At 36.6% G+C, this 25,968-nt stretch overlaps 2 protein-coding genes across 2 annotated transcripts; one reads left to right on the top strand and one right to left on the bottom strand.

Moving 5' to 3' along the window:
• Nucleotides 1–269: 269 nt before the first annotated feature.
• LOC122013534 lies at nucleotides 270–19,650 on the top strand. The gene is made up of 18 exons (XM_042569803.1): nucleotides 270–541; nucleotides 1,088–1,206; nucleotides 2,886–2,931; nucleotides 3,745–3,817; nucleotides 3,904–3,961; nucleotides 5,448–5,543; nucleotides 7,009–7,126; nucleotides 7,587–7,853; nucleotides 8,902–9,003; nucleotides 9,155–9,512; nucleotides 10,226–10,439; nucleotides 10,646–10,730; nucleotides 10,868–11,194; nucleotides 11,465–11,658; nucleotides 12,027–12,249; nucleotides 13,018–13,137; nucleotides 13,968–14,741; nucleotides 15,842–19,650. Exons 1-18 carry the CDS (start codon nucleotides 446–448, stop codon nucleotides 18,944–18,946), a joined length of 6,375 nt encoding a protein of 2,124 aa, XP_042425737.1. The 5' UTR covers nucleotides 270–445; the 3' UTR covers nucleotides 18,947–19,650.
• A 788-nt stretch (nucleotides 19,651–20,438) lies between these two features.
• LOC122017139 (putative disease resistance protein RGA3) lies at nucleotides 20,439–25,078 on the bottom strand. The gene is made up of 4 exons (XM_042574667.1): nucleotides 21,583–25,078; nucleotides 21,233–21,487; nucleotides 20,914–21,154; nucleotides 20,439–20,834 (listed from the first exon to the last, which is right to left on the bottom strand). The coding sequence occupies exon 1, from the start codon at nucleotides 25,014–25,016 to the stop codon at nucleotides 21,588–21,590; it is 3,429 nt and encodes a 1,142-aa protein (XP_042430601.1). The 5' UTR covers nucleotides 25,017–25,078; the 3' UTR covers nucleotides 20,439–20,834; nucleotides 20,914–21,154; nucleotides 21,233–21,487; nucleotides 21,583–21,587.
• Nucleotides 25,079–25,968: the final 890 nt, after the last annotated feature.

The following is a 25,968-nucleotide window of genomic DNA, read 5'->3' as shown; positions in this document are numbered from 1 at the left end:
AAAAAAAATCACTAAAGATTACTCTAAATCATCAAAAGTGTCAATTCTTCATCTCGTCGAGGATATCCTATGAGTATGACAGGTTGACCTAGAATAAGATTATTTTGACAATTTTAAATTTTCAGAGACATTTAAAATAAATAAATTTATTGGCGAATAAACATATTTGGAGGGGATTTTGGTAAAAAAAAACCCGAAACGGTCATTTCTTAAAGGAGGAAAGTCTGGGGCGTGTCTTGAAATTTCCCAATGAAATTGCTGCAACGTCACGACTTATTTTGTGTTCAATAAAAAGTTAAAAAAACCACTGCGATCCTGACGCGGAACGATCGAAAGCGACGCCCAAATTAACGATCTCGCCGAGCCCCCTTTCCTCTGCCCCCCGTCGACTGGGCGTCAGCACCGCCTCCGTTCTCCCTTCTCCACGCCTGCCTCAACGCCGGAGATGAACGCCGGCAGCGCCGCGAAACTCATCGTCGAGGCGCTCCTCCAACGTTTCCTCCCGCTCGCACGCCGTCGCATCGAGACCGCCCAGGCCCAGGTCAGATCGTTTTGTACCTTCTCCACCTTTTCTTCTCTTTCCTCTTGACTGTTCTAGTCTTTGAGATCGTAGCACCAGGTTTCCTGTTGATTTCCCGCAAAGAATACTTCCCTAGGGCAATTATTATTCTCGGTTTTGGGATGCGTCTCTCGATCTGTATTACTGTGGGATGGTCTTTATGAAGTTTTTTTTCTCCACCTTAGTCTCCTTTTTCCGGCTTCCCACACAGTCTGAAGGCCTCCACTGACCTCATAGTGTTGAAATTTTCCTTCGCGTGTCTTTAGCACAGAATGCTTCACCATTTCTACGGGTTTCTTTTTCCGTTTCCGATTCGCCTCAGATCCCAAGAAAAGATGGGAATCATTAAATTGTTCTAGTTTGAAAGCTTGTTATCGAATTCATTTATTGCGATTATTTCCAAAACGACACTACGACTACTTACATTTTAATTTGTTATATCGAAGATATACCTCTCCCTCAGGTCATGTGTCTGTAGGCTACAGGGTTGTTTCACTTTTCATTTGATTCGTTGCTTATGTTAAGCAGGATGGGCAATATCTTCGTCCATCTGATCCAGCGTATGAGCAAGTACTGGACTCGTTAGCTATGGTTGCGCGTCACACACCTGTTCCTCTCTTGGAAGCTCTTCTTCGTTGGAGAGACAGGTACTTGAAATAATTGATATTTAGTTTATCACACCTTGCTTAGATTTGCTATAATTCTTTTGTCCTAGTAAACTCTGATGGTTTATCAGGCTACCATTTTGAAACTATACTAGACGCGGAAACAGATGATTAGTTGCAAAATAGGCTTTCATCGAGATCTTTTGGCTAGCATAACATGATCATTGTATGATGTTTGGAATGAGATGCCCCCACAATGAGAAAAAACAATGCTTAATTTTTTTGCCAAAATAGGAAGAAGACTTCGCCACTTTAATTGGTAAGGTTGATGCATAGGTTGCATAAATTAGTCAGAGTTGACAATTTGCTGCTTCTTACCAACATCTTGTCAACCATTCTCTGTTTGTCAAAAGTGAATGACTGCCATTCAGGATCATTATGTTAGATGTGGGTTCAATCAAAGAGTTCGGATAGCAAGAATCTATTCCTATTTACAATATCAATTCTTCATTTATAATGGCAAGAATTTAACTTGTATAATATTTCACAATTACAAGAACTGTGTTGGAGAAAAAACATCATGAAAAGTGTTACTATTGTTGGAGAAGGGATGAGAAAAATAATTAGTTTTTTATTGGATATGGTGCAACCTAACCTAGTTTAAATGAACCACAATTTTGGTATTGGGGGTCTACATATATGGATGTAAATAGTGCATGTGCAGTCATAGACTACCTGGTTTTGAATACTGAAACCAACTGTCATACAGGGGACTAGATATATGCTATGTCCGCCAATGCAACTCCCAAGCATGCTTTGGTTGCTTTACTACCTTAGCTAATATTTACAATGTTAAAAAGACTGTACCTTCTAAATCATATTTGCAATACAAACAGCTGGGAGTTATGGGTTGAAATCATAATTTGACTCATCCTTTTGTGTTCTATATCTTCCTCAGATATTTCGAGCTTTGATGGTTTATTAGGTTGCCATCATTGAACCATACCAAAGGTGGGAAGAAATGATTAATTCCAGTTTAACATAATGGTGATGCTGGGATGCATGCCCCACTAAGGACAAAGTTGTACTTTGTTATTCTACTAAGGGAGTATGATTACACTAGAGAGGAGGGGGTGAATAGGCGGCGACCTAAAAAAATAAAATTTCTCTTGCAAAACAGAAATGATCAAATTTGTTCAATCATATTGTTCACATGAAATTAAAGAAGAGTGTCTTATTAAATAAGCTGGTGTTTATGTTTTATAATGAAGATCTGGAGCAGAACATGAGTTATGCCCTTCCGTTAGAATGATTATGTTGCAAAATAGAGCTTATACTACACAGTTGTATGCACTAGATTATATATCTAGACAACTTGCTTGTATAGTTGTATCTGCATTCATAGCTGTTTCCAGGAAAGAAGGGCAAGATTTTCATTTAAAACATAATTCCTATTATGACTCCTCAGTTCTTCTGAGCATGCCCCCCTTCTGTTTCATGGTTTATTGTTAAACCACAGTTGTAGTTCTCACATATAATGTATCTCTCTGATGACTATCTGTTTTTATGCCTCATAGAAGGGATCCTTTATCCCTTCAAAGTAGGTTTTTAACCTAGAATGAGTGTCACAGACAAGGACATGTTTTTGGCTTCTGTTTTATATAAATTGGTATAAGTTTCTACTTGTTCTTTTACTTTTTATTTTCTTAATCTTATTTCAGTGAGTCTCCTAAGGGTGCAAATGATGCTTCTACATACCAGAAGAAGGTTTATCTCTTTTTCTTTGCTACATAAAGTATACTTGGGATTCTCTACATAATTTATCAAGACTGTTTTTTCCCCCTGTACATCAAATTCTTGATTCCATCCTTAGTTTTCTTTGTTTTGGATTGGCAGTTAGTTCATGCTTTGAACAAACTAAATATGGAGTTCAGTTTTAATGGAATATAAAAGCTTGAGTATTATAATCATAATTTCTAATCATAGGTTTTAAGTATATTTTTAAACTATGATGCTTAAACAATATATTGTTAACAATGAACAGTGCCAATGGAAAATTCGTCATGTGTAGTAGCATAAGTGGCAGTTCGCGAAGCATGTTCAGAAGATGGAGTCAGTTACATGAATATCATGGATATGCTTCATGAATTATTCTAGGAGTTGTTTGAATGTGCAGTTATTAAAGATTGTAGTTTGCATGCATAGAGAGTTGTAGCCATTATGACTGTCTTGTGATTTTGTCTTTAGGTTAATTGTGGACAGTGTACAGTTCGTGGCCTTCATGAAGGGGTCACATGTAATGCTAAATAAATAGTGTAAAAGCTGGAAGGAACTTATGTATGTTTTGTCGATAGTTGTGCAGAACTCTAGGTTTGGAATTCTCTCATTCTGGACATGCTCTACATGTTTGTCACCTGTGGATCAATCCCTCGAACCATAATAGAATGTCTCTTAATTCATGCATAGTTCCATCCAAGTCATACCATAGTTTAGCATATTCAAATTTAGTGTGGCATTTAAGCTGTATAATGATAATGATCTTCATTGTGTGGATGAAATATGATGGTCTTTTTTACTCAGCTCGGAGTGGAGTGCATATTCTGCTCCGCTTGCATTCGCTTTGTGGAATGTTGTCCTCAGGAAGGGATCACAGGTAAATGCTTGTGTGCATGTATCTTTCCATGGTCATCAAGACATTAAAATTTTAGACTTGAAGCATGCATTCTTGTTTCATTTCAGAAAAACTGTGGTCTGGTCTAGAAAATTTTGTGTTTGACTGGCTAATTAATGCAGACAGGCGAGTCTTCTATCTCTGGCTTGTTTTTGCTTTACTTTTGTGGATGCTAAATCTTATTCATTGTACTTACATACAAGATTATGCTTATGACCACAACTTTTTTTGTAATCTCTGACTTGTTTTCGCTTTACTTTTGTGGATACTAAATCTTATTCATTGTACTTACATGCAGGATTATGGTTATGATCACAACTTTTTTTGTAATCTCTCATTTGTTGTCATGTTCAAACTGAAGCATGCATATCCACATCACTTCTAATACCATAAATATCTTTCAGTTATCTTGACGTAAAATATTTGATTCACTTGTCTATTTGTCGAGAATGTGTTCTTTTATAACCTTTTATGTTTATGAAAGCTTCTGCATGCAGCTGCTGAGATCAAATGATCAGTGAGCGGCAAATGGAATTTAACTGATGGTTTTTCTCATTCCAACATTTCTATCATGCATTATCTCTGTAAATTTAAAAGGAGTTAAAAAATGCGCCTTTCCCTATTTTGTTTAATATCCCTCATATATCATTCTTCTATTTATATCTGGTGTTGATAGTCCAAATATAATAGAACTCAGTAATGTCTGGAGTTTTTCACTGAAATATTGACCTGCCAGTCTTTCAATCTCATTTGTTTAGGTTTTTGGAGAAATGAATTTGGTCATTTTTTATATTCATGAAATACAGTTACTACAACAGACAAGTTCTTAGTGGCCTCATGCTCCATGTCAGGTTTATCTCATGATAGGAGCCTATTCATTGACATGAAAGTGCACCAGGATTGTGGAATGAAGCGGGTGACATATAGTGAAGCATCTGATGTATTAATCAGAATAATAGTCTTTATTCTGCTTGTCTCAAAGTTAAAGATGCGACCAGATTATTTTTGTTAAACAGTCAGTTACCTTATTACCTAATTTAACCAATAGAAAGCATTATATAAACTTTCTACATCATCCTTTGGTTTGAAAAAGTGACAGACAACTAGAACATCTTACTTGCTATTGATTTATTCCTAATTAGGTAGATTGCTTTACTCAGACATTATGGCAGTGATATTTTCTCATAAAAAGTCAAGTCTCTTGGAACTCTTGGTGAGTTTTAAATTGCATGTGTAGACAGATCCTATTTTGATCATTGCTATTTTGAAATTCTTTCAACTTTGGAATTCTAAAGGTAGTATCGGTTATCACATTTATGGTATGCTGATCTATCATGTTGACTATTCATGTTGTTCCTTTAGAGTACCAAGTTTCAGAATTTTAGGTTTTTGGTGGAAGAGTTATATCCGCTTCTTATGATAAGTTGTCATTTTTTATTATTAGTTATACTTGTTTGCTTCTTGTACTTCCCTCTGATAAATTTGTAATGATTGGTAATTTTGAGAGCTTTGCTAGAAAACTGACACAATTTAAATCTATTATTTATTTGGCTTGTATTGAAAAATTGATTATGTTGTCTTTTTCACTAACAATTATTTGTTGGTCTTGTAGGGTTGTCAGCCAGGTTGATTATCCTTCCTTGGTAGATTTGCGTGGGCTTCTTTTAGACCTTGTCGCACAACTTTTAGGCGCTTTATCACGGATCAGGCATGTTTTCATTGGTTTATGCTTCACAATTCATATTTCCTATCTTGAATTAGTAAACTTGATGCTTATTTCTTTAATATGAGGATGATTAGCTTGTCCTGTCTTTATGGCAAAGGGTAAAACTAAAATAAAGGAACAACCCTAGATTTACTCCATATTTTTGGTCTGATATTTCTATTGAGGTGTATGATATTGGAACTTGAATGCCTTAGAGCTGCCTATTTATTTGCTTTCCACATGATAGTTTTGATCATGGCATAATATTGGCCTGATAAGAAGGATTCATATTCTCAACATAGACTATGCTCTTGTGCAATTGACATTTCATGCTTTTGTAGATTGCATAAGCATAGTGCAAAATATGTACTTGAATTTTCAAATAAGATACGATTACATTTGAAGGGGATGAATAACGTGTGACATGGAATTATGTAATGCTATATATACAAAGAATAGAGGTGGATTTTTAAATATGGTACCTATTCTTCTCATTATCTACTCTTGTCTGTTATGGGAAGCATGGAACTGATCATTTCACTATAATCCCAATTTCTTACCAACTCTTGTCTGCTATGCAAAATATGAAACCTAACAGTTCCTTGTATTCTGCATTTTTGCAGATCATATCATGTGATGCCATGGCATTCTATTAGATGAGGGTCTTGATCCACATGTTTGGATAAAATATCAAGTTATAATACTTTTTTTAATATCTGTAGATAAACAAATGGAATAAGCATGTGGAAGTTAATTTGATCATTTGGATAAAATGTAGTCTGAACTCTGGACTACCATCCAATCCAAGTGAAAATACTTGGTTTCTGTAGTGTAGGTTTTACTTTGACTAATTATATTCTTTTCACTAAAAAGTTGATTTGGTGTTCAAAAACTTTATTTAAATGTCAACAATATAACCTAACCAACATGTTTTTCATTCAACTATTTGAGATAAACTATGCAATATTGTAACTGATCTCTAGATAAAGGTTATATCATTGGTAATATCTAACAATATATACTATCATACCAACATGTTGTCTCTTCAACTATTTAAGATTAGCTAGCATAATTGCAATTGAGCTCTAGATAGGGGCATATTGCTGGTATTATATCAGCCATTTAGATCACAATTATTTTAAGTAGAAATTTACTCAGTCTTCCTTTATCCTTACAGCATTAACTTTAATTAATTCTTGCAATTTCGACACTATTTAATTCTACTTGTCTAACTATAGAACCTTTTAACCATGCTTGAATAATTCCATACCATCTTTCTCTATTTTCTCTTACTCTACTATTTGCTTATGGATATTATCTTTTTATCTAATCCCAATGAAATATGCTACTTATATTTTTCATTAACCAAACTAGCTGACCTCATATAGTCATGATTAACATGACTAACATGGCTTAGTAATGATGACGATAATTTTCTTTAACTAAACTAGGTTTGTCTACTAAACAGGTTTAGTTCTGTGACTGAGCGGTTTTTTATGGAGCTAAATACTCGGCGCATTGACACAAGTGTGGCTAGAAGTGAGACTCTCAGTATTATAAATGGGATGCGCTACCTTAAATTAGGAGTATGTAGATTTTTTCATGCATGGATTTTTTGTTCTTCATTTAAGTGGTTTTTCTTACTCTTTGATACTACTTTTGTTTTCTTAGACACATTAATGTTTTTCAGATAAAAAGTGGCAGGTTAAATATTTTTTATATATTTCAGATAACCAAATGTGATCTGCTTCAAAGTACCATTGTCATATAACCATATTGCTAGAAGGATGATTTGATTTAATTTGTTCTTTGACACAAAAATAATAGAAACCTTAAAAAAATCTAAAATCCAACAGAAGAATTACATCCATTTGGTTATAATAAAAAAGATTTTCAACAGATGAAAGAGACTAATGATAAGTCGGGAAGTTATTTGCTTTATTGATGCTGTCTTTCATATGTTGGTGTATCAGTTATGGTGAATTTTTTTATTGTGCCTTTCTTTAATCTATTTGTACAATTACATCTTATTTGACTTTTTCCTAGGTAAAGACAGAAGGTGGATTGAATGCTTCAGCATCCTTCGTGGCAAAAGCTAATCCTCTTAATCGTACTCCTCACAAGAGAAAGAGTGAACTGTATCATGCGTTGTGCAATATGCTTTCAAGCATTCTAGCACCACTTGCAGAAGGTGGAAAAAACCACTGGCCTCCAGTGGGAGTGGATTCTGCTTTGGCATTATGGTATGAAGCTGTAGCTAGAATTAGAGGGCAACTTATGCATTGGATGGAGAAACAGACCAAACATATAGCAGTAAGCAGCTTGCTGATACTTGCTGAATTTAATTTTGTTTCCTATGGCTGATTCACATCTGCATTTATCTATGAACTAAAGCATCAAGTTTTAATTTCTTATACTCAAGAGTATAAGATTTGGTTTTTGTAGGTCCTCGTTGCATGATACTGTTAGACATACCCATATCATTGATGAATGGATTAAACTGTGAATTATACTTTTTTTTGACCTTGACTATGTAATCGCTTAAACTTACGTCCGCCATACTTAGTGCTCCTGCCAGTGTATCCAAATGTGTGGTGACTGTTGGTTGATCCACACTGAAAGGTTGATCTTGTAGATTCCTTTGATTGGTTTATATTTTCATTCAGGTTGAATTTATCACACCACAAGGTTTCAGAGGAAGCTTTACAGGCTTACAGTTATTTGAAATAGGAAGCAAGTTCATTATGTTCCAGATGAACTTCAGTTAAATTGCTCTGATAATTGTGATATAAGGTTCAGCTATGCATAGGTTGATTTGTGTTGAGCTTGGTTGAATACCAGCTATGCAATGGTAGTTAAATTTATCACACTACAAAGTTTCGGAGGAACCTTTACAACTATTGAAAAGAGGAAGCATACTTTGGCTTTCAGTTAGTGCATAAGACGATTGTAATTGTCCATAATGTGCTGAAACTAAGTAACCAGTTCTATATCACTCTGAACTTATGGCATTTCCTCATTGTTGGGCAAAGAAATAGAAATACTATGGTCAAACATTAACCTACTTTAGATGAATGTTTGATTAAATAAAATTTATGAGAGCACAGGAGATCTAAAAATGTCATCTGCATCATAATTGGATACATTGAGAATTGTGTAGCACATAACAGAAATATGGATTTCTAGCCTCTCTGACATGTACAAGGCATCAAAAAAGAAAAACTAAATCGAATAATGGCCAAATTCTGAAGCAGTTTAAGTGTTATTTGCCTTTTTTTTGGGCGCACATATGCATTTAAGTTCTGACTGAGTTTGTTCTTTGATCTAATCCTGGTAAATCTATAATAGTTTATGTTCTCAGGTTGGTTTTCCATTGGTGACCCTTCTACTATGTCTTGGTGATCCCCACATATTTAACACTAACTTTGGTCCTCATATGGAGCTTCTGTATAAGTATCTTAAAGTGAGTTTTTTCTTGTATAGTTACAATTTACAAGTGCATATATATATATATATATATATATATATTTATATATGTCAGATGGCTTCTTTGGTTAGTTTTTTTTTTTTTGCTTCAGTCAGGAACTAACTTGTTTGATATGATCTGCACGCAGGACAAAAACCATCGCTCCATGGCGCTTGATTGTTTGCATCGGGTTGTGAAGTTTTACTTAAATGTTTATGCAGGTTACCAGCCTAAAAATCAAGTATGGGATTATTTATACAGTGTGACATCTCAGTTGTTGACAGTCTTAAAGAAAGGTTTGCTAACTCAAGATGTTCAGCATGACAAGCTTGTTGAGTTCTGTGTGACTTTAGCTGAGAGCAACCTAGATTTCACCATGAATCATATGGTATTGGAATTGTTAAAACCTGATAGTTTGAGTGAAGCAAAGGTTATTGGTCTGCGGGCTTTACTTGCCATTGTCATGTCTCCTTCAAACCAACAATTTGGCTTGGAAGTTTTTCATGGTGATACTTCATTTTGAGAAACTTAATTAAAAATTTGTTTGCACTTTTATATTAGAGAAAATTGCATTTTGCCCCTATAGTTTATCTACTTTTTCATTTTGCCCAGTTTAGAATAATATGATTTGCTCATAGTTTGCAAAACAAAAATAAAATACCCCTCCTCCTTCAATACTATTGGGAAGGACATTGTTCATCCATTTACAATACACTCGATAAAACCAGGCAAGAGTTCAAATGTGTAAAATTGTGATTCAACTTTTATTTACCTATTAAATGTATCTCCTAAAGGGTTCCCTTACCTCCTCTTTCTTCTTCCTTTTCTTCATATCACTATATGATTTGGTTCTTTGATAAATAATCCATTGATCATCTCCAATAGAAGAATGTTGTAATCATAAACATCTTAGTTCCATGTCATACGGTGATAATGTAAATTGCTAAATAAAAAAAGAGACCTTATTGAATAAACTTCTTATCACAACTTATGCAATTAATCCGACCAATTAAATTTTATTTGTCGAATATGTTGTCATGTGTGCAGCATATGCAATGAAGAACATTAAGGTGGTGGTTTTGTTTCTATTTATACTATGTGGTAAAATATAATATTGTAAACTATAAGGGGCAAAATGAAAAGTGGGTAAAACTATTGGGGTAAAATAAAAGTTTCTCTTTATATTAACACATGTTATGCTAACTTGTTGCTATCTCAGTGCATGGTATCGGTCATTTTATTCCCAAAGTGAAATCTGCAATTGAGTCTATTTTAAGGTCATGCAATAAAGCCTACAGTCAAGCCCTTCTCACTTCACCAAAGACAACCATTGGTATGATTTTCCTTTTTCTATGCATTGTTTCTTTTGCTAATGCACAAGTTATGTCTATAGTTCTTGTACAAGGGGATATCAAGGTTTTATATTCATACTAGTTTCTGCTAGCACAGTTCCCCATATATCTGAAGATGATCAGTTAACCGATAAACTGTTAGTAATGGTAGTCCATGATGCACGTTTGCCTTATAGTTTAAATTAGGAGATACAGATGATAGTGCCCATGAGATATGGCAGCAAATATTCTTCCTACATGTTTAATGACCCCCACATGGTAAATCTGAACATATTATTTTTTGACAGTTGGAATAAATATTTTTTGTTATCTAACATTGGTTATTCCATTCTTCTATCTGCTTTAGCCACTACCATCTCCTCCTTTCATGAGGCAATCCGGCTTATTATCTGTCGAATGATGACCTTGACTGCATGAATTTTCACTTGGCCTCTCTTCGGGGGGTTCTTGCATTCCCTCGGGGATGGGCGCTCCATGGAACTCCTTGGCAATTAGCTAAGCGATCACAGACTTGGATGCGTGACAAGGAGCGGCAACTGTTGGTAAATGATGGTCAAAACATTAAGAGATCAGGTCTTGGAGGGGAGAAAGTCAACAGATCTCCATTTTTTCAGTCTGCAGATCTGTCTGATTTCAGGACAACAGAAGTTGATGCTCTTGGTCTTGTTTTCCTCAGTTCAGTCGATGTCCAGATAAGACATACTGCATTAGAATTACTGAGATATGTTCGTCTTTTAAGAAATGATATCAGAGACCTTGCAGCAAATGAGCGGGCAGATCATAAATTTTATGAGCCAGAACCAATTTATGTCATTGACGTGCTGGAAGAAAATGGAGTGAGTTTTTCTCACTGTCTGCTTGAATATTTTCTCCTATTTTTGCAACTAAAATTTGGATGGACAAAGAGAATTATCACCATTTATTGTATGAAAAAGTGAAGAATAAATACTTTTAGCGAATTTTTTCTTTACATTTGATTGTATATCATGTTCGTAACAGTGACCTTGATAAAAGAGCTTTTAGCAGTAAATAATAAAGAGACCTGTCTATTTATGTTAGCTTTAACACTTGCTGGTTTCCTTGATTCAGTTTTTGTTTGGTTACAGGATGATATTGTTATGAGTTGCTATTGGGATCCTGGACGCCCATTTGATTTGAGGAGGGAATTTGATCCAGTGCCTCCTGATATAACGCTGCAATCCATTCTTGAAAACCCTGATAAAAACAGATGGGCTCGTTGCCTTAGTGAATTTGTTAAGTTTGCTTCTGAACTTTGCCCAAATTCTGTTCAAGAAGCAAGGTAAGATACGATTATCTAGCTAGGATGTTATATACTTTCATCTTTTTTAGCATTTCAATTTTTAAGTTGTTGTTGATGTAAATCTTCTGTATATGCAGCCTGTAAATATCATTTCAAACAATCTTTTTTTTTCTTCATATTTAAGCATTTTCGTCTGAATCTTGTAGTTAGACAACTTAGTTTTATTGTGTATCATTTACATATTATGCTTCCTGCTAATAGCATAAACTGTCTTATGTATGTCTTATTGTTCTACTTTATATTTAGCCATTTTTTGAACTTATTTCTCTAATTTTTCTCCCTAGCATTTACGCTCGTGTTAGTAAATTGTTAGGTAGTTTGATATTCATCCAGGACTAGTTTTTCAGGCTGGAAGTTATGAGGAGGCTTGCGCTTGTTACACCAGTTGAATTAGGTGGGAAGGCCAATCAGTCTCAAGATGCAGAAAACAAACTAGATCAGTGGTTAATGTATGCGATGTTTTCATGTTCCTGTCCTCCTGATAACAGAGAAGAGGGTAGCTTTGCAGCGGCTAAGGAACTTTTTCATCTTATTTTCCCGGCTTTGAGACATGGCTCTGAAACACATGTAGTAAGTTAAAAGAATATGCCCACTTCTTAATGTTACCTTTGATGGCAAATTTATTACCTTGTCTAGGGATGGGCAATGGGTGCGAGCTTTGCCAGTTAATACTAATTTGTCTCTGATGTGCTTGTTCCAGTGATAGATCATGATACTTTATGTCCCTTGCAACCATGGATTTGCTTTATTGAAAATGGGATCGGAAGATTCTCATTTATAATCATCTAATTGCTAATCAGCTAATTGCCTAATCATCTTAGACCCATGGTTTCCTTTTGTTGTTGTGTCCTACTATTTTTCTAAGGCATGTGGGTTTTTATTTTGACACATTGATCTTGCCTCATTTCCTGGATTTGTTTTTTCTTGCATAATTCTGCTTTAGTTCTTCAACTTCTGCTTCGCCTCTGGTCTTCAACTATTAACTTTTGTTAGTGCTTTGAATTATGCCATCCTTTTGAATTCTATTATATATCTCTTTTCTGCCTCTGCTTCTAGTTTTCACCATATTCAGGCCTCTATATCTATAGCAATAGCTCCTTGATTCGCACACCTAGTTCACAATGGAATTGTGTGTGCATCACCGAATAGTCTGTTTTAAAAAGCATATTGATGTTAGGCATGTCATAGCCTCTGGAAGAATTTGATCTAATCTTCCATACGTTTAATGAAATTATTAAATTTTAAGATTGATACATTGTACCACACTCCTGCATTTGAGAATTGGTCTAATGGGACAGGATGGTAACTAATGGTGGATTTACTTCATTTCTTGTTTAGCAAGCAGCTATTACCGCTCTTGGTCACTCAAGCTTGGAAATATGTGAAACAATGTTTGGCGAGCTTGCAACATTTGTTGAAGAAGTTTCATTAGAAGCAGAAGGCAAACCAAAATGGAAGGTACATCACCAACTTCATGACAATTCATTTGATGTGTTTATGAACCATTTGCCAAACATGTTGATAGCACTAAGAGGGAAGTCCTTTGTTTATATATACTCTTTGAAGCATATCAATTTGTTTCTTGATTAGTTGACTTACACTTGTTTTGGTTATTGTAGCTTTTGTGTAGTTTATTTCAAGTTCTTCGTTAAGATTTGCATAATCTCTTGGGCAATGCACATAATTTGACAAATTTACCATCAAAATTTAGATAAATCCAATGTAGATTCCTCTTTTCATGGTTCAAGAATGTTATCTTGGTTCAGCTATGCATGGTCAGCCCACATTATGCTAGTCACTATTTTTACATTAATTTTCATTTTCTCAGTTTGGTTTTCATTTGTGTACCTTTATCCGATCATATTGAATTGATTAATCATATTAGCTGCTTGCATTGCACAGCCGATTGGATGAAAACACTTCATTAAGTAGTTATCCGCTCATATACCATTGGTTGCTGGCCTATACTAGTAATAACATGCCTCATTTACTGTATCTTGTTTCTTATCTCTTCTCTGAACAATTTACTCGAACCTTTTATCTTCCCTGGTTGACCATTGTCGAAGTTTCATTTAATTTATATCCTGGAAGTCATCAATTCTCAAAATGCTGGCTGCTATTTGGCGACCATGTAGTGAGCTTTCAATTACTAGTTTATTTTAGATTGCTTAGGCGAGGTAAATTTTTAATATTGTTATTACTAATTTGATATTGGAATTGGAAAAAAATTTCTGGTGCTGTTATGCTACATCAATTTCTTTAACTACAATTAAATTGCATGTGCACAGAATCAGAAATCTCGCCGTGAAGATTTTCGGATACATATTGCGAATATCTATCGTACAATTGCTGAAAAAATCTGGCCAGGGATGCTTATTCGGAAGCCTGTTCTGCGACTACATTTTCTGAGATTCATTGACGAAACATATCGCCAGATAAGCACGCAGATGAGCATGTCAGCAACTGACAATGTTCAGGAACTGCTGCCACTTCGTTATGCATTAGCTTCTGTTGTAAGATATTTAGCTCCAGAGTTTGTTGAATCAAAGTCTGAGAAGTTTGATGTCAGAACTAGGAAGAAGCTTTTTGATTTCCTGCTCAGTTGGTGTGATGAAACAAACAGTGAAAGCAGCAATGATTATCACAGGGAGGTTGAGCGTTACAAGTCAGGACAGCATATTAGATCAAGAGAGTCTATAGATAAATTTTCTTTTGATAAGGAGGTAGTTGAACAAGTGGAGGCTGTACAATGGACCTCCATGAATGCAATTGCCTCTCTCTTGTATGGACCTTCTTTTGATGATAATGCGAGGAAGATGAGTGGTCGCGTTATATCTTGGATCAACAATTTATTTATGGAACCAGCCCACCGTGCTCCATTTGGTTATTCGCCTGTGGATCCTCGAACTCCATCATATTCAAAGTACATAGGAGATGGAGGTCGGCTGATTGCTGGACGAGATAAGCACAAAAATGGACATCTCCGGGTCCTTCTAGCAAAAATTGCCCTAAAAAATCTTTTGCAAACAAATCTGGAGTTATTTCCTGCTTGCATTGATCAGGTAGTTTCATTTACATATCTGCCTTGTCATCTTAATTTATATTCAGAGTTCAGTAGAAGATCAAAGAGATGAATGCTTTAAACAAAGTAAACAAATTCTGCAACTCTATTTTTTTCCTTGTTAGTCATAGGTTTAATTCTTATGTTGAATTAGTTATATGTTGATTCATGCCCAACTTAAATTCAACCTATTAATAGTTTCGATTCAGTTTGTTTTTGTTGGTGTTTTGAAGACTCAGCACAAGCATTTGTCTTTATTCTTACCAATATTTCATATTGATCACAAATGATAAAAAAACACTAAGCAATGTTAAAAACGATGACCCCTAATTGTCCGATGTTATTATCATCAAACTGTTACAATTCATGACAATGACTTTGAATGCTTGGCATGAGTTATCAGATGTGAATCTTAACTTTCTAGTATAGATGTGAAACACTCAACATATAAGCATATCGAAACTAAAACTAATGTCACCGTGGACATTGCCAACCAAGAAGTGAATTACATATTTCCCTCAGATTTTGCTTTTAGACTTGCCATGTGTCATTAAAACCTAATTCTGTGTCCTTTTGTAAAGTTTTGCTGGCAAGTTTGGCCAATTTAGTTTCTGCATTTAGGCATGAATGATTTCATCCTGTGGGGTAGTTGCTATGACATTCTTTGCACGTTTGATCAATGGGTGAGCTGCTAGCCTTCAGTGAGTGCATGCCAATTTGATTTTGATGTGGCTTCTAAGTTTATTGATGCTATCTTATGAGGTTCTTGAAGTTCAGGCCTTGTGTATATGTTTTAAAAATATAAATGATTGTTCATTTGTGTAGATGCTTCCAGTTATCTGTGTGATTATATTGTGGCTCTCGTGAATACATTGCTCGGGCAGGATGCATTTTAACTAAGTTATAAGTTGAGCTATATCTTCTCAATGTGGAAAATTAGGGATCTCTAAGAAATTAATGCTGTGGGTTTTAACATGTATTTGCATTTTGCAATATTTATTTTATTTTATGGTTAAGTATTTATTTATTCATTTGGTTGTATCCTGTTTAAAATTGTGAGCCTTTTCCAAATGTTTAACTAATCTTCTTTCCATGGTGCAGTGCTATTCTCCAGATTCTTCAATAGCAGATGGTTACTTTAGTGTACTAGCCGAGGTCTATATGTGCGAAGAAGTTACAAAATGTGAGATTCAGAGACTACTAAGTCTAATCCTCTACAAAGTAGTTGATCAATCCAGGCAAATTCGTGATAATGCCCTTCAAATGTTGGAAACCCTTTATATACGTGAGTGGGCTGAGGATTATATTGAAGGTGCAGGACGCTACCAGGTGTCAGTTGTTGGCAACCTTCCAGACTCTTATCAACAATTTCAGTACAAACTCTCCTCAAAACTTGCTAAAGACCATCCTGAACTTAGTGAGCTTCTTTGTGAAGAAATTATGCAACGTCAGCTTGATGCAGTCGACATAATTGCTCAGCATCAGGTTCTAACTTGCATGGCTCCTTGGATTGAAAATCTGAACTTTGTGAAACTTTGGGAATCTGGTTCTGGTTGGAACAAAAGACTGTTGAAAAGTCTCTATTATGTGACGTGGAAACATGGTGATCAATTTCCTGATGAGATAGAGAAGCTATGGAATACAGTTGCTTGCAATAACAGGAACATTGTTCCAGTCCTTGACTTTTTGATCACTAAAGGGATCGAAGATTGTGATTCTAATACATCAGCAGAGATAACAGGAGCATTTGCTACATATTTTTCTGTAGCCAAACGTGTTAGTTTATATCTAGCACGTATCTGTCCACAACAAACAATTGATCACTTGGTATGCGAGTTGTCACAGAGAATGCTGGAGGAGATTGAGGAACCAGTTAGGCCTAGCAAGGGTGATCCTATGGCAAACTTTATTTTGGAGTTCTCTCAAGGACCCACAACTGCTACTCAGGTTGCAACAATTGCCGACAGTCAACCTCACATGTCCCCGTTGCTTGTTCGAGGCTCCCTTGATGGCCCACTTAAAAATGCGAGTGGTAATTTGAGCTGGCGGACTTCAGGAATAACAGGCCGTAGTATCTCAGGCCCATTGAGTCCAATGCATCCTGAAGGTAACTTGGTTCCTCCTACCACTGGCAGATCAGGGCAGCTCCTTCCTGCACTTATGAACATATCAGGCATGAGCTTGTCAGGGCCATTGATGAATATTCGAGGCTCAACTGGCAACTTGAGAAGCCGCCATGTATCTCGTGATAGTGCAGATTGTTTGATTGATACACCAAATTCTGGCGAGGATATATTGCATCCTGGTAGTATAATTCAAGGGATTAATGCCAGCGAACTCCAATCAGCATTGCAAGGACATCAACAGCATTTACTTTCCCGAGCAGACATAGCATTGATATTGCTTGCTGAAATTGCCTATGAAAATGATGAAGATTTTCGTGAACATTTGCCTTTGCTCTTCCATGTTACATGTGTTTCCATGGATAGTTCAGAAGACATAGTTCTCTTGCATTCTCAACATCTTCTTGTCAACTTACTTTATTCACTTGCTGGAAGACACCTAGAACTATATGAGGTTGAGATCAGTGATGGAGAGAATAAGCAGAAAGTGTTTAGCCTAATAAAGTACATTCAGTCCAAGCGTGGCAGCTTGATGTGGGAGAATGAGGACCCGACTCTTGTGAGAACTGAGCTCCCCAGTACTGCACTGCTTTCGGCACTTGTCTTGAGCATGGTGGATGCCATTTTTTTCCAGGGTGATCTACGAGAGACATGGGGTGCAGAAGCACTCAAGTGGGCAACTGAATGCACATCTAGACATCTTGCATGTCGTTCACACCAGATATATAGGGCTCTACGGCCTAGTGTGAAAAGTGAGAATTGTGTGATACTTCTCCGCTGCCTTCACAGATGCTTGGGTAATCCTGTTCCAGCTGTTCTTGGGTTTGCAATGGAAATTCTCTTGACATTGCAGGTAATGGTGGAAAATATGGAGCCAGAGAAGGTTATTCTCTATCCACAACTTTTCTGGGGTTGTGTTGCTATGATGCACACAGATTTCGTGTACATTTACTGCCAGGTGCTTGAGCTGTTTTCCCGTGTAATTGATAGGTTGTCCTTCCGTGATCAGACAACCGAGAATGTACTATTGTCCAGCATGCCACGTGATGAGTTTGACATCTACAGTTGTGACACAGCAGAGATTCACAGCTTGGAAACGAGATCTGGCCGAGAATCTTTGCCATCTGAGAGTGGGAAGGTCCCAGCGTTTGAAGGCGTGCAGCCTCTTGTGCTGAAGGGACTTATGTCCACTGTCAGTCATGATTCAGCGATCGAGGTGCTATCTCGAATGACTGTTCCTTTTTGTGATTCCATATTTGGGAGCCAGGAGACACGACTTTTGATGCACATTACAGGTTTACTTCCCTGGCTCGCCTTGCAGCTAACCAAGGATCCAGTTTCCACTGACTCAGTTTCACCTCTTCAACATCAGTACCAGAAGGCTTGCTCTGTTGCTTCTAATGTTTCCTTCTGGTGTCGTGCAAAAGCATTAGATGATCTTGCTGAATTGTTTTTAGCTTATTCTCGTGGTGAAATAATTTCTACTGATGACCTATTTGCACGTGTCTCTCCGCTTATCTGTTCTGCATGGTTCCCTAAACACTCATCTTTAGCATTTGGCCATTTGCTAAGGTTACTTGAGAAGGGCCCTTTGGCGTATCAGCGAGTGGTATTATTGATGCTCAAAGCATTCTTGCAGCAGACACCTATGGATGCAGCCCAGAGTCCACATGTTTATGCTGTTGTGTCGCAACTTGTCGAGAGTACACTGTGTTGGGAGGCACTTGGTGTTCTGGAAGCTCTTTTGCAGAGTTGTAGTAGCGTTAGTGGTGGATACACGGATGATGTGGTATTTAACGAAAATGGTTATGGTGCAAGCGAGAGAATCTTGCAAGGTATTCTAGTGCCTCAGAGCTCGTTCAAGGCTCGAAGTGGACCTCTTCAATATTTAGCAGGATCTGCATTTGGCATTGCATTTGCAGCTCAAGTTGCTGCAGGCACAGCAGATGGTAGTTCGTCAGCTAGAGAGACAGCACTTCAGAATACTCGCTTACTTCTTGGTCGCGTGCTTGACAATTGTGCGCTTGGTAAGAAGAGGGATCACAAGCGCCTAGTTCCCTTTGTTGTCAATGTTGGAACCTAAAACATATGGTACTGGCAATTTTCCACGACAACTGTATATATAATATTCTCATAATCCACGAGTTGGATGATAGTGATGCGCTGAACCATCATTTTCTTGAATGCCCAGCAAGTGAAATTAAGGAGCATCATCTTGCCATGCAAATTTTGCACACATTTGAGAACTTGAACTCCCAACCCGGGATGTGCTCCCTACACACTGAATGCCGCATGGAGACCCAACTTAAAAGCTTGACATTTGCTCATTGAAGTGTGGATGATGCGCGACAGTGACTCAGAATCCGTTTCTTTATTAATCCTTTCTTCCAATTCCAGCATCTCATTGTAGCTAGCAATCATCGGCAGGCCTCTTCCTTTCCCTAGTTACTGAATTTGTAATTGTTTCTGTTATCCTAATGTCTACATGACATGCTGCAGTCCTGCAATTTGGAACCTTGTTGCAATTGTACGCATCATGAAAGTGGCTCCAGTCCATGATTTGTACCGTAAAAGCTGCATGGGAAAGAAGCTCGGAAGACCACGTTCTAAACAGGTTAGCACCAACACGGGGGTTTTTTTTTTTTAATTTTTTTTACTTGTATAGATTTTAGAACATCGTAAATGTAATATGATGTCATCCTTCCAACGATCACTTGCTTTGCTAGATTTATTGGATGCTTTAATCTCTTATTGGAATATGATCACTATGAACTATTGTCTTCAACACATTTTTGTGCACAATTTCTTTGCATCTTAGAAAGTCCCAGACAAGATCCAAGAGTAACCGTACTAGAGCCTCAAATTCATCGATTTGTGTTGTTGACATGCACGAACAACAACCCTCTACACTAGCGAAGCAGCTAAATAAAATCTCCAGTAAAAGCCTTTACACTAAAAATTGGAATAGTGAATATTCAAGCATGTGCCAAAGTATATTTTTCACGAGGACCTTCCCACCACTCAACATAGCAATCCAAATAACCACGTCGATGTTCCCGTGTTCTAACCACGCAGTCACGAATTAGACCACCTGATGCCGCTTAGAAATAGAATTAAATCTATCTAGTTCCATTAAATACGATTTATAAACAAAATAGACAGTATTATATTTTAGCTCATTCTACGCGTAGTTATTTTGATAAATTAATATTTGGAAAAAAATATTAAAGTCCTTTTTAATCTGCATATTTTATGTTCCACTAACATGCTTGCACGTCATTGATGATTTACATATTTATATTCCTACTTATGAATTCCGATTACTAAACAGCTGTTTGTGAATATTTGACTTATTCAATGCTAACTTAATTAATTTCTGTTTAGATTAGCAGTGTGTTTATCGTGTCTATATTTAAGTAAAGTCTAGCTGCTTCCATTAAATATGGTTTAGTAAAATAAACAACTACATCCTAACAACATAATCATACCTCAAGCTGAACAAAGAAGATTTAACTTAGACATCATAATTCTTATCATATGGAACTTAACAAAAGAATAAATTTATTCCCTGGCTATTTCATGTCAAACATAACCTGCACCATCAACTAACAAATTGTTTGTGGTTCGAAACACGGATAAATAAGATTCATATTTCATGTCAAACAAATTGTTTGTGGTTCCCTCTTGACTACTACTGCTCGGGACTTTTTTCATGGGCTGTCTCTGCATGATCTTGCAATGGCAATCTTCCATCAGTTGCTCGTCTATTTCGATAAATCTCTGAGACGTCGGCGTGTAGCTGATTGTCAAACCAATCCATTGGATTCCTCAACCCAAGTGATGGCTAAGAAACATATATAATGTACGAAAGGGACATGTTGAACGAATACTAAATCCATTACATCTAGCTGAATAGCCTTAGTCACTGATAAATAAAATACAACAACAAAAATAAAAGACATACACGAATCCTGTAAAAGAAAGAAAGAAGAAATTATTAGTGCAAAAGCTATAAGATTATAGAAGATGATTAAGGGATAAGTGACTTACAAGACGAATTTTCGTAGTTCTTAACTCCACTATGTCGATGAGACTGCACGGGTACTTTTTAAATCAATATGTTTAGAAAGAAATGGTTTCTCAACACACCAACACTATATATCAAATGCAAGAAAACAAATACAAATTGTATGGTAGAAATGATTAACATGAAAAATACTTGCACCTAGTAGCTTTTATTTACCAACATGGAAGACGGCAAACACACGTGAAGACTTCAGATGATATGAACCTGACAGAAGAAAAGAAGACGATCATTGCAGGAACCATATGGTTTATGCATATCGATTATGAGAAGGAAGCGACTTACATGGGTGAGATGAACTGCTTCAATTATACAGCATACTTCATAATAAGCTGCTAAACTATGTAAAAATTGCATAACCACAACTATTTTTTTTTCTTGAACACCCAAGGGAAGAGCGGCTGTTCTGAACAAACAATCTTGCAACCAAATGTAGAAGAAAGCAAATGCAAACAGCACTATAGAAATCACACCTTGCGCTGAAACAGCTTTATTCACCAATACAATTAAACGCAAACGGATACTTCTACTGATACAAACCTGCAAAAACAAGCATATGGTCATTGGAAAAACATGAGGTTAGAACTTACAAGGAGAGGAGGAAAAGCGACTGATTTAGCAGATAGAAGAGTTACCTTTCTCAATTAGAAGGAACGTGTGGATCATACATGTAGGGATCCTTGGTATAGCGTACATATTCTTTTCCAGAATATGTTGTGACTTTGACAATAGGAATTTGCTTGATGATGTCCCAATTCTCGTTGCCCTCAAGACAGGTCTTCAGTAGTTGCAGGCTGCATTGCATCTCGAATTTTCTGAGACTCCTGTGAGTGCTTGATGTGTTGTTGTGCTGCTCGATCAAGACCGATAACCACTGCGGGAGCTGTTCCATTTCCTCTGAACATATCAACACCAAATGCTGCAGCTTGCCAATATTTTCCACGCACTCCAAGTTGGGACAATTATCAACCTCAAGATATCTTACTGAGGAGATGTTGGATATCTTCTTCAACCCACTAGCATTTGTCACCTCGAGCTTGTTCGCCATGGGGAGATTGATTATTTCTCCTAGCTCATACGTTTGGCGCAGGCACAATTCACTGAAGTTGGTGGCGCGGTAGAGATCTGCAGGAAGAGCCCTTAGCTTTGGACAGTCTATGAGAATACAATCCCTGAGACTTGGAAACAACTTCACTGCAAGTGGTGTTCCATGACCAGTTAACTCCTCTACTCCATCTAACGTCCATTCCTCCCATTTAGGCATGCCTACGAATCTGAGCAATTCAAGTTTGGGAAACACAGAACTTCTTGAGCCGAGGAATTGAGAACCGATGGCGGTTATTGCGCTTGCCTGTTCAATTCTGAGGTACTTCAGCTGGGGCAGTGTGCCAAAGGGAGGGAGCTCTGTGCAACATGGCAAACCAAGGAGCTGCAAATATGCCAAGTTTGGAAAAGATTCAGCCAGGGAAGAGGATATCATCCAGCTCGGGAGCTGTCGTCCGGGATACTCATAGAAGAAAAGGTCTTCTATGCTTGATGAAGGCTGAGACATTTCATTGCATATCCTCTCGGCTTTGCTAATTTGCTCATCGCTCCATCCTTTTTCTTCTTCCTCCGCCTCGTCCTCCTCAGTTTCATCTTCTGTTTCGTTGCCTGCTTCTTCTGCTTCCTCATTTTCATTTTCTTGTTTTGAGCCATCATCGTTGTCATCCCCTTTCTCATTGCCTGCATCTTTATCATCATTGCCGTCATTATCAGCCTCTTCGTCGGCGCCTACTTCATTAGCACCTTCTGATTCTTCCTCCTCATCTGCATCATCTTCATCTGGCTGCATCCATCCAAGCGTTAGCTGCTTAAGGAAAGGTTTGTCTGCAAGTGCAGAGGCTCCTCTTTCTGCCCTCTCAAGCCTGAGAATGCTTATGCCTCTCAATTTGGAGAGATTTTTCAGCTCTTCCAAGTCACAGCCTTCTTCAGAGGTCGAGTCATTCTGGCCCACCAGAAATCCCTTAAGATTATAGAAATTTCCCAGTTTTCCAATTCCCTTGGGCACATAAGTCAGAAGTGGAGTATCGCTCATGTCAAGACATCTTAGATTATGCAACATAGTGATGGACTCAGGAAGTCTTTCCAAGTACTGACACTTCGATATATTTAGAGTCTGAAGATTTACAAGTTTCCCAATAGTCTTTGGAATCTCGCGAATATTTGTACCATCAAGATCTAAATATCTTAAATGCAACAAATCCCCAATGCAATCCGGAATTTTTTCAATGGATGTGCTAGTGAGATCCAAAACTCGCAAGCATGATAATTCTTGCAGTACACTATCTTCAATAGTCTTAGTTTTAGGGGAGTCCATGAGAATTAAAGTTCTCAAACAACCTTGTTTTAGAATCTGAGAGGGTAACACTAGCTTGGGTCCCATATTAGAGATTGACAAACGGCGAATCTTTATATTATCATCTGTTTTGAACTCTCTACCATGTCGATATAAAATCCCTTCCTCTCTCATTAAATGTGCACCGAGAGACCGGAAGTGATCATGCATAGAAAAGTAATCCTTGGACACATCAAAATTTGCATCAGCTTCCAAGAGGTTCCTCCATATTAACTCCCTATAGATCTCCTCCCCTATATCTTCCATGGTTTTTTGTTTTTCAGTTGGAAGATCATTCCTCGACTTCTCTTGCTCATCCATAATAAGACCTTCAGCTACCCAAAACTGAACAATCTCCTTATAATACATGTCTTTTTGATGGTACAAAGAGCAATAGAGGAAACATTGTTTTAATGTAGATGGTAAATCTTCATAACTCAAGTATAAAGGCCTTAGTTCTTCTTCAATCTGGTCCATCTTCCATGCATCGCTTTCAAGAACCTCCTCCCATTTTGCTTTATTTTGCTGGTATAGAACCCCTCCAATAGCTTTAATTGCAAGAGGCAATCCATCACATTTTTTAACAAGTTTAATTCCTATTTCTGCCAAACTTGAGATCTCATCTTCTTCCTCCCCGCCTTCAAACACCAAATGTTTAAGCAAATTCCAACCACTTTCTTCATCCATTTTTTCAACTGGGTGAATATATGATGGTTTCATTTGTGCTACAACCTTTTCTTTTCTAGACGTAACTAAGATTGTACAGCTACTTGCACTTTTAACTATAGGTTTTCTCAAGATATCTATCCATACAGTTGCATTCCATACATCATCTAACACAATGAAAGTATTCTTTGTGAGAATTGTCACAAGTTTATCCTCTAATTCTGCTTTACTTTTGCCTTCAAAGGTTTCTCCTTTGGTTTCATTTCCTTCCTCAAATCTAATCAACTTCTTTAGTAAATCAGTTTCAATGTAGTTCTTAGAAACATATAACCATTTTCTATTGGGAAAGTTCTCTTTGATCCTTTCATCCTCAAATATTTTGCTTGCTAGAGTGCTCTTTCCAATTCCCCCAGTCCCCACAACTCCAAAAACACGAGTTTTTTTTGGGTTATTCTCGAGTATCAAATTAATTAGCTTATCAGTAGCATTTTCAATTTGTGACCCAATAATATCTCCTTCTATTTGTAGGTGAGATGTTTCCCGTCCAAATTCTCTGTGAGCATTTTCAACAGGTTCTTTCACTGCCTGATCTAAATTATTTTTTATGAAAGAATCATTTTTCAGAGCTTCCAATCTACCATTCAATGCAATAATTTGATTGGCAACTTCATGACGATATCTAAGACAGCGAAAGCATGAAAAGAGATAGCTGGAAGGGATGCTTACAGTTGATGACCCCGATGAGGCTTGAGCCCTTAATACTTTCCCTCCTTCGATCATACATAGATCAATAATATCATCAGCATCATACATAATATCTTTTAACTTCCTCACCCATATATCAATTTCATTATTTCCCTGTATCTTTCTTTCTGCCTGATGGAGATAACCATTGATTGTCCTTAGCCTTCCTTGAAGAGTTTTGATCTCCTTATCAACGCCAAGCACCTTGAATATCTCTGCCTCCACCATGTCTGCTGTGACTTTCATGACTCTTGAGACATAAAAATCTAAAACCATTGCCATTGTTGGTAGCTTGTTGATAGGAGAAGAGAGGAAAGGGCTTACAAGTTGTGGGTTTGATATTTTCGCATGGAGAAAAGTGATGCTTTGATGAGCATATATAGGCAGTTCACTTGAATATATTTAAAAGAAATAATATAGTTACAATTAGTGACGGAGAGTTTAAGATTTATAAATTGAGTGGTTTGTTGTGGACGTTGTTGCTGGGAGGGGAGGCTTTACCTATACGTAGTTGTTGATATTTTTTTATAAATTATATTCTTATTTTTTTTAATAATATGGAACTTTCATTAGTTTCCTCCATCAAATTTTATTTTCACATGCAAATTACAAATTTTAAAAGTGCAAATATGGCAATGTTAGGTTGGCGTTGACTAATCAATCGTTGACATAAACCTCCATGATTAATGGATAACTTTTTAAGTACTTCCAACTTATAATAGCTGTTTTTTTTTTTAAATATTGATCATGTCGAGAAGTTTTTTAGGATTTTCATTTTATTGCTCCTATTTGAGAAATAAATCTTTATTTTACCTTTTTTTATAAAAAAAATTACTCAATTTACTAACTTATTAAATAAAAAGAGGAATTGTGATAATAAAATAAAATTTCAAAATATTTTCTTCCAATGCATAAAGTGTTCACAGCATAATAAAAAGGAAAACATGAAAAAAATATTTAATATAATTTAGGGCCTCTACTATTCTATGACTATGAATGCATTCAATGGTTACCCCTTGAATTCATTATTATCACCTCTTTAAATGAGGCAATACAAGACAACTTATAGGTTGAAGTTCATAACCTTGGAGGTGGTTTTGTTCAAATTATGATATATAATTTTAGTTCCTTGATTATTAGGTAATTATATAATTAAAATTATGAAGAATAAAATATAACCTAATATTATTTGATTTAATCTTAATTAATATAATAAAAACTTATTTGTTTAGAA

The sequence above is a fragment of the Zingiber officinale genome, chromosome 8B (genome assembly GCF_018446385.1).
Source record: "Zingiber officinale cultivar Zhangliang chromosome 8B, Zo_v1.1, whole genome shotgun sequence".
NCBI classification, from domain to species: domain Eukaryota; kingdom Viridiplantae; phylum Streptophyta; class Magnoliopsida; order Zingiberales; family Zingiberaceae; genus Zingiber; species Zingiber officinale.
Note: the sequence above shows the minus strand (reverse complement) of the source record. Positions and strands in the feature narration are given on the sequence as shown.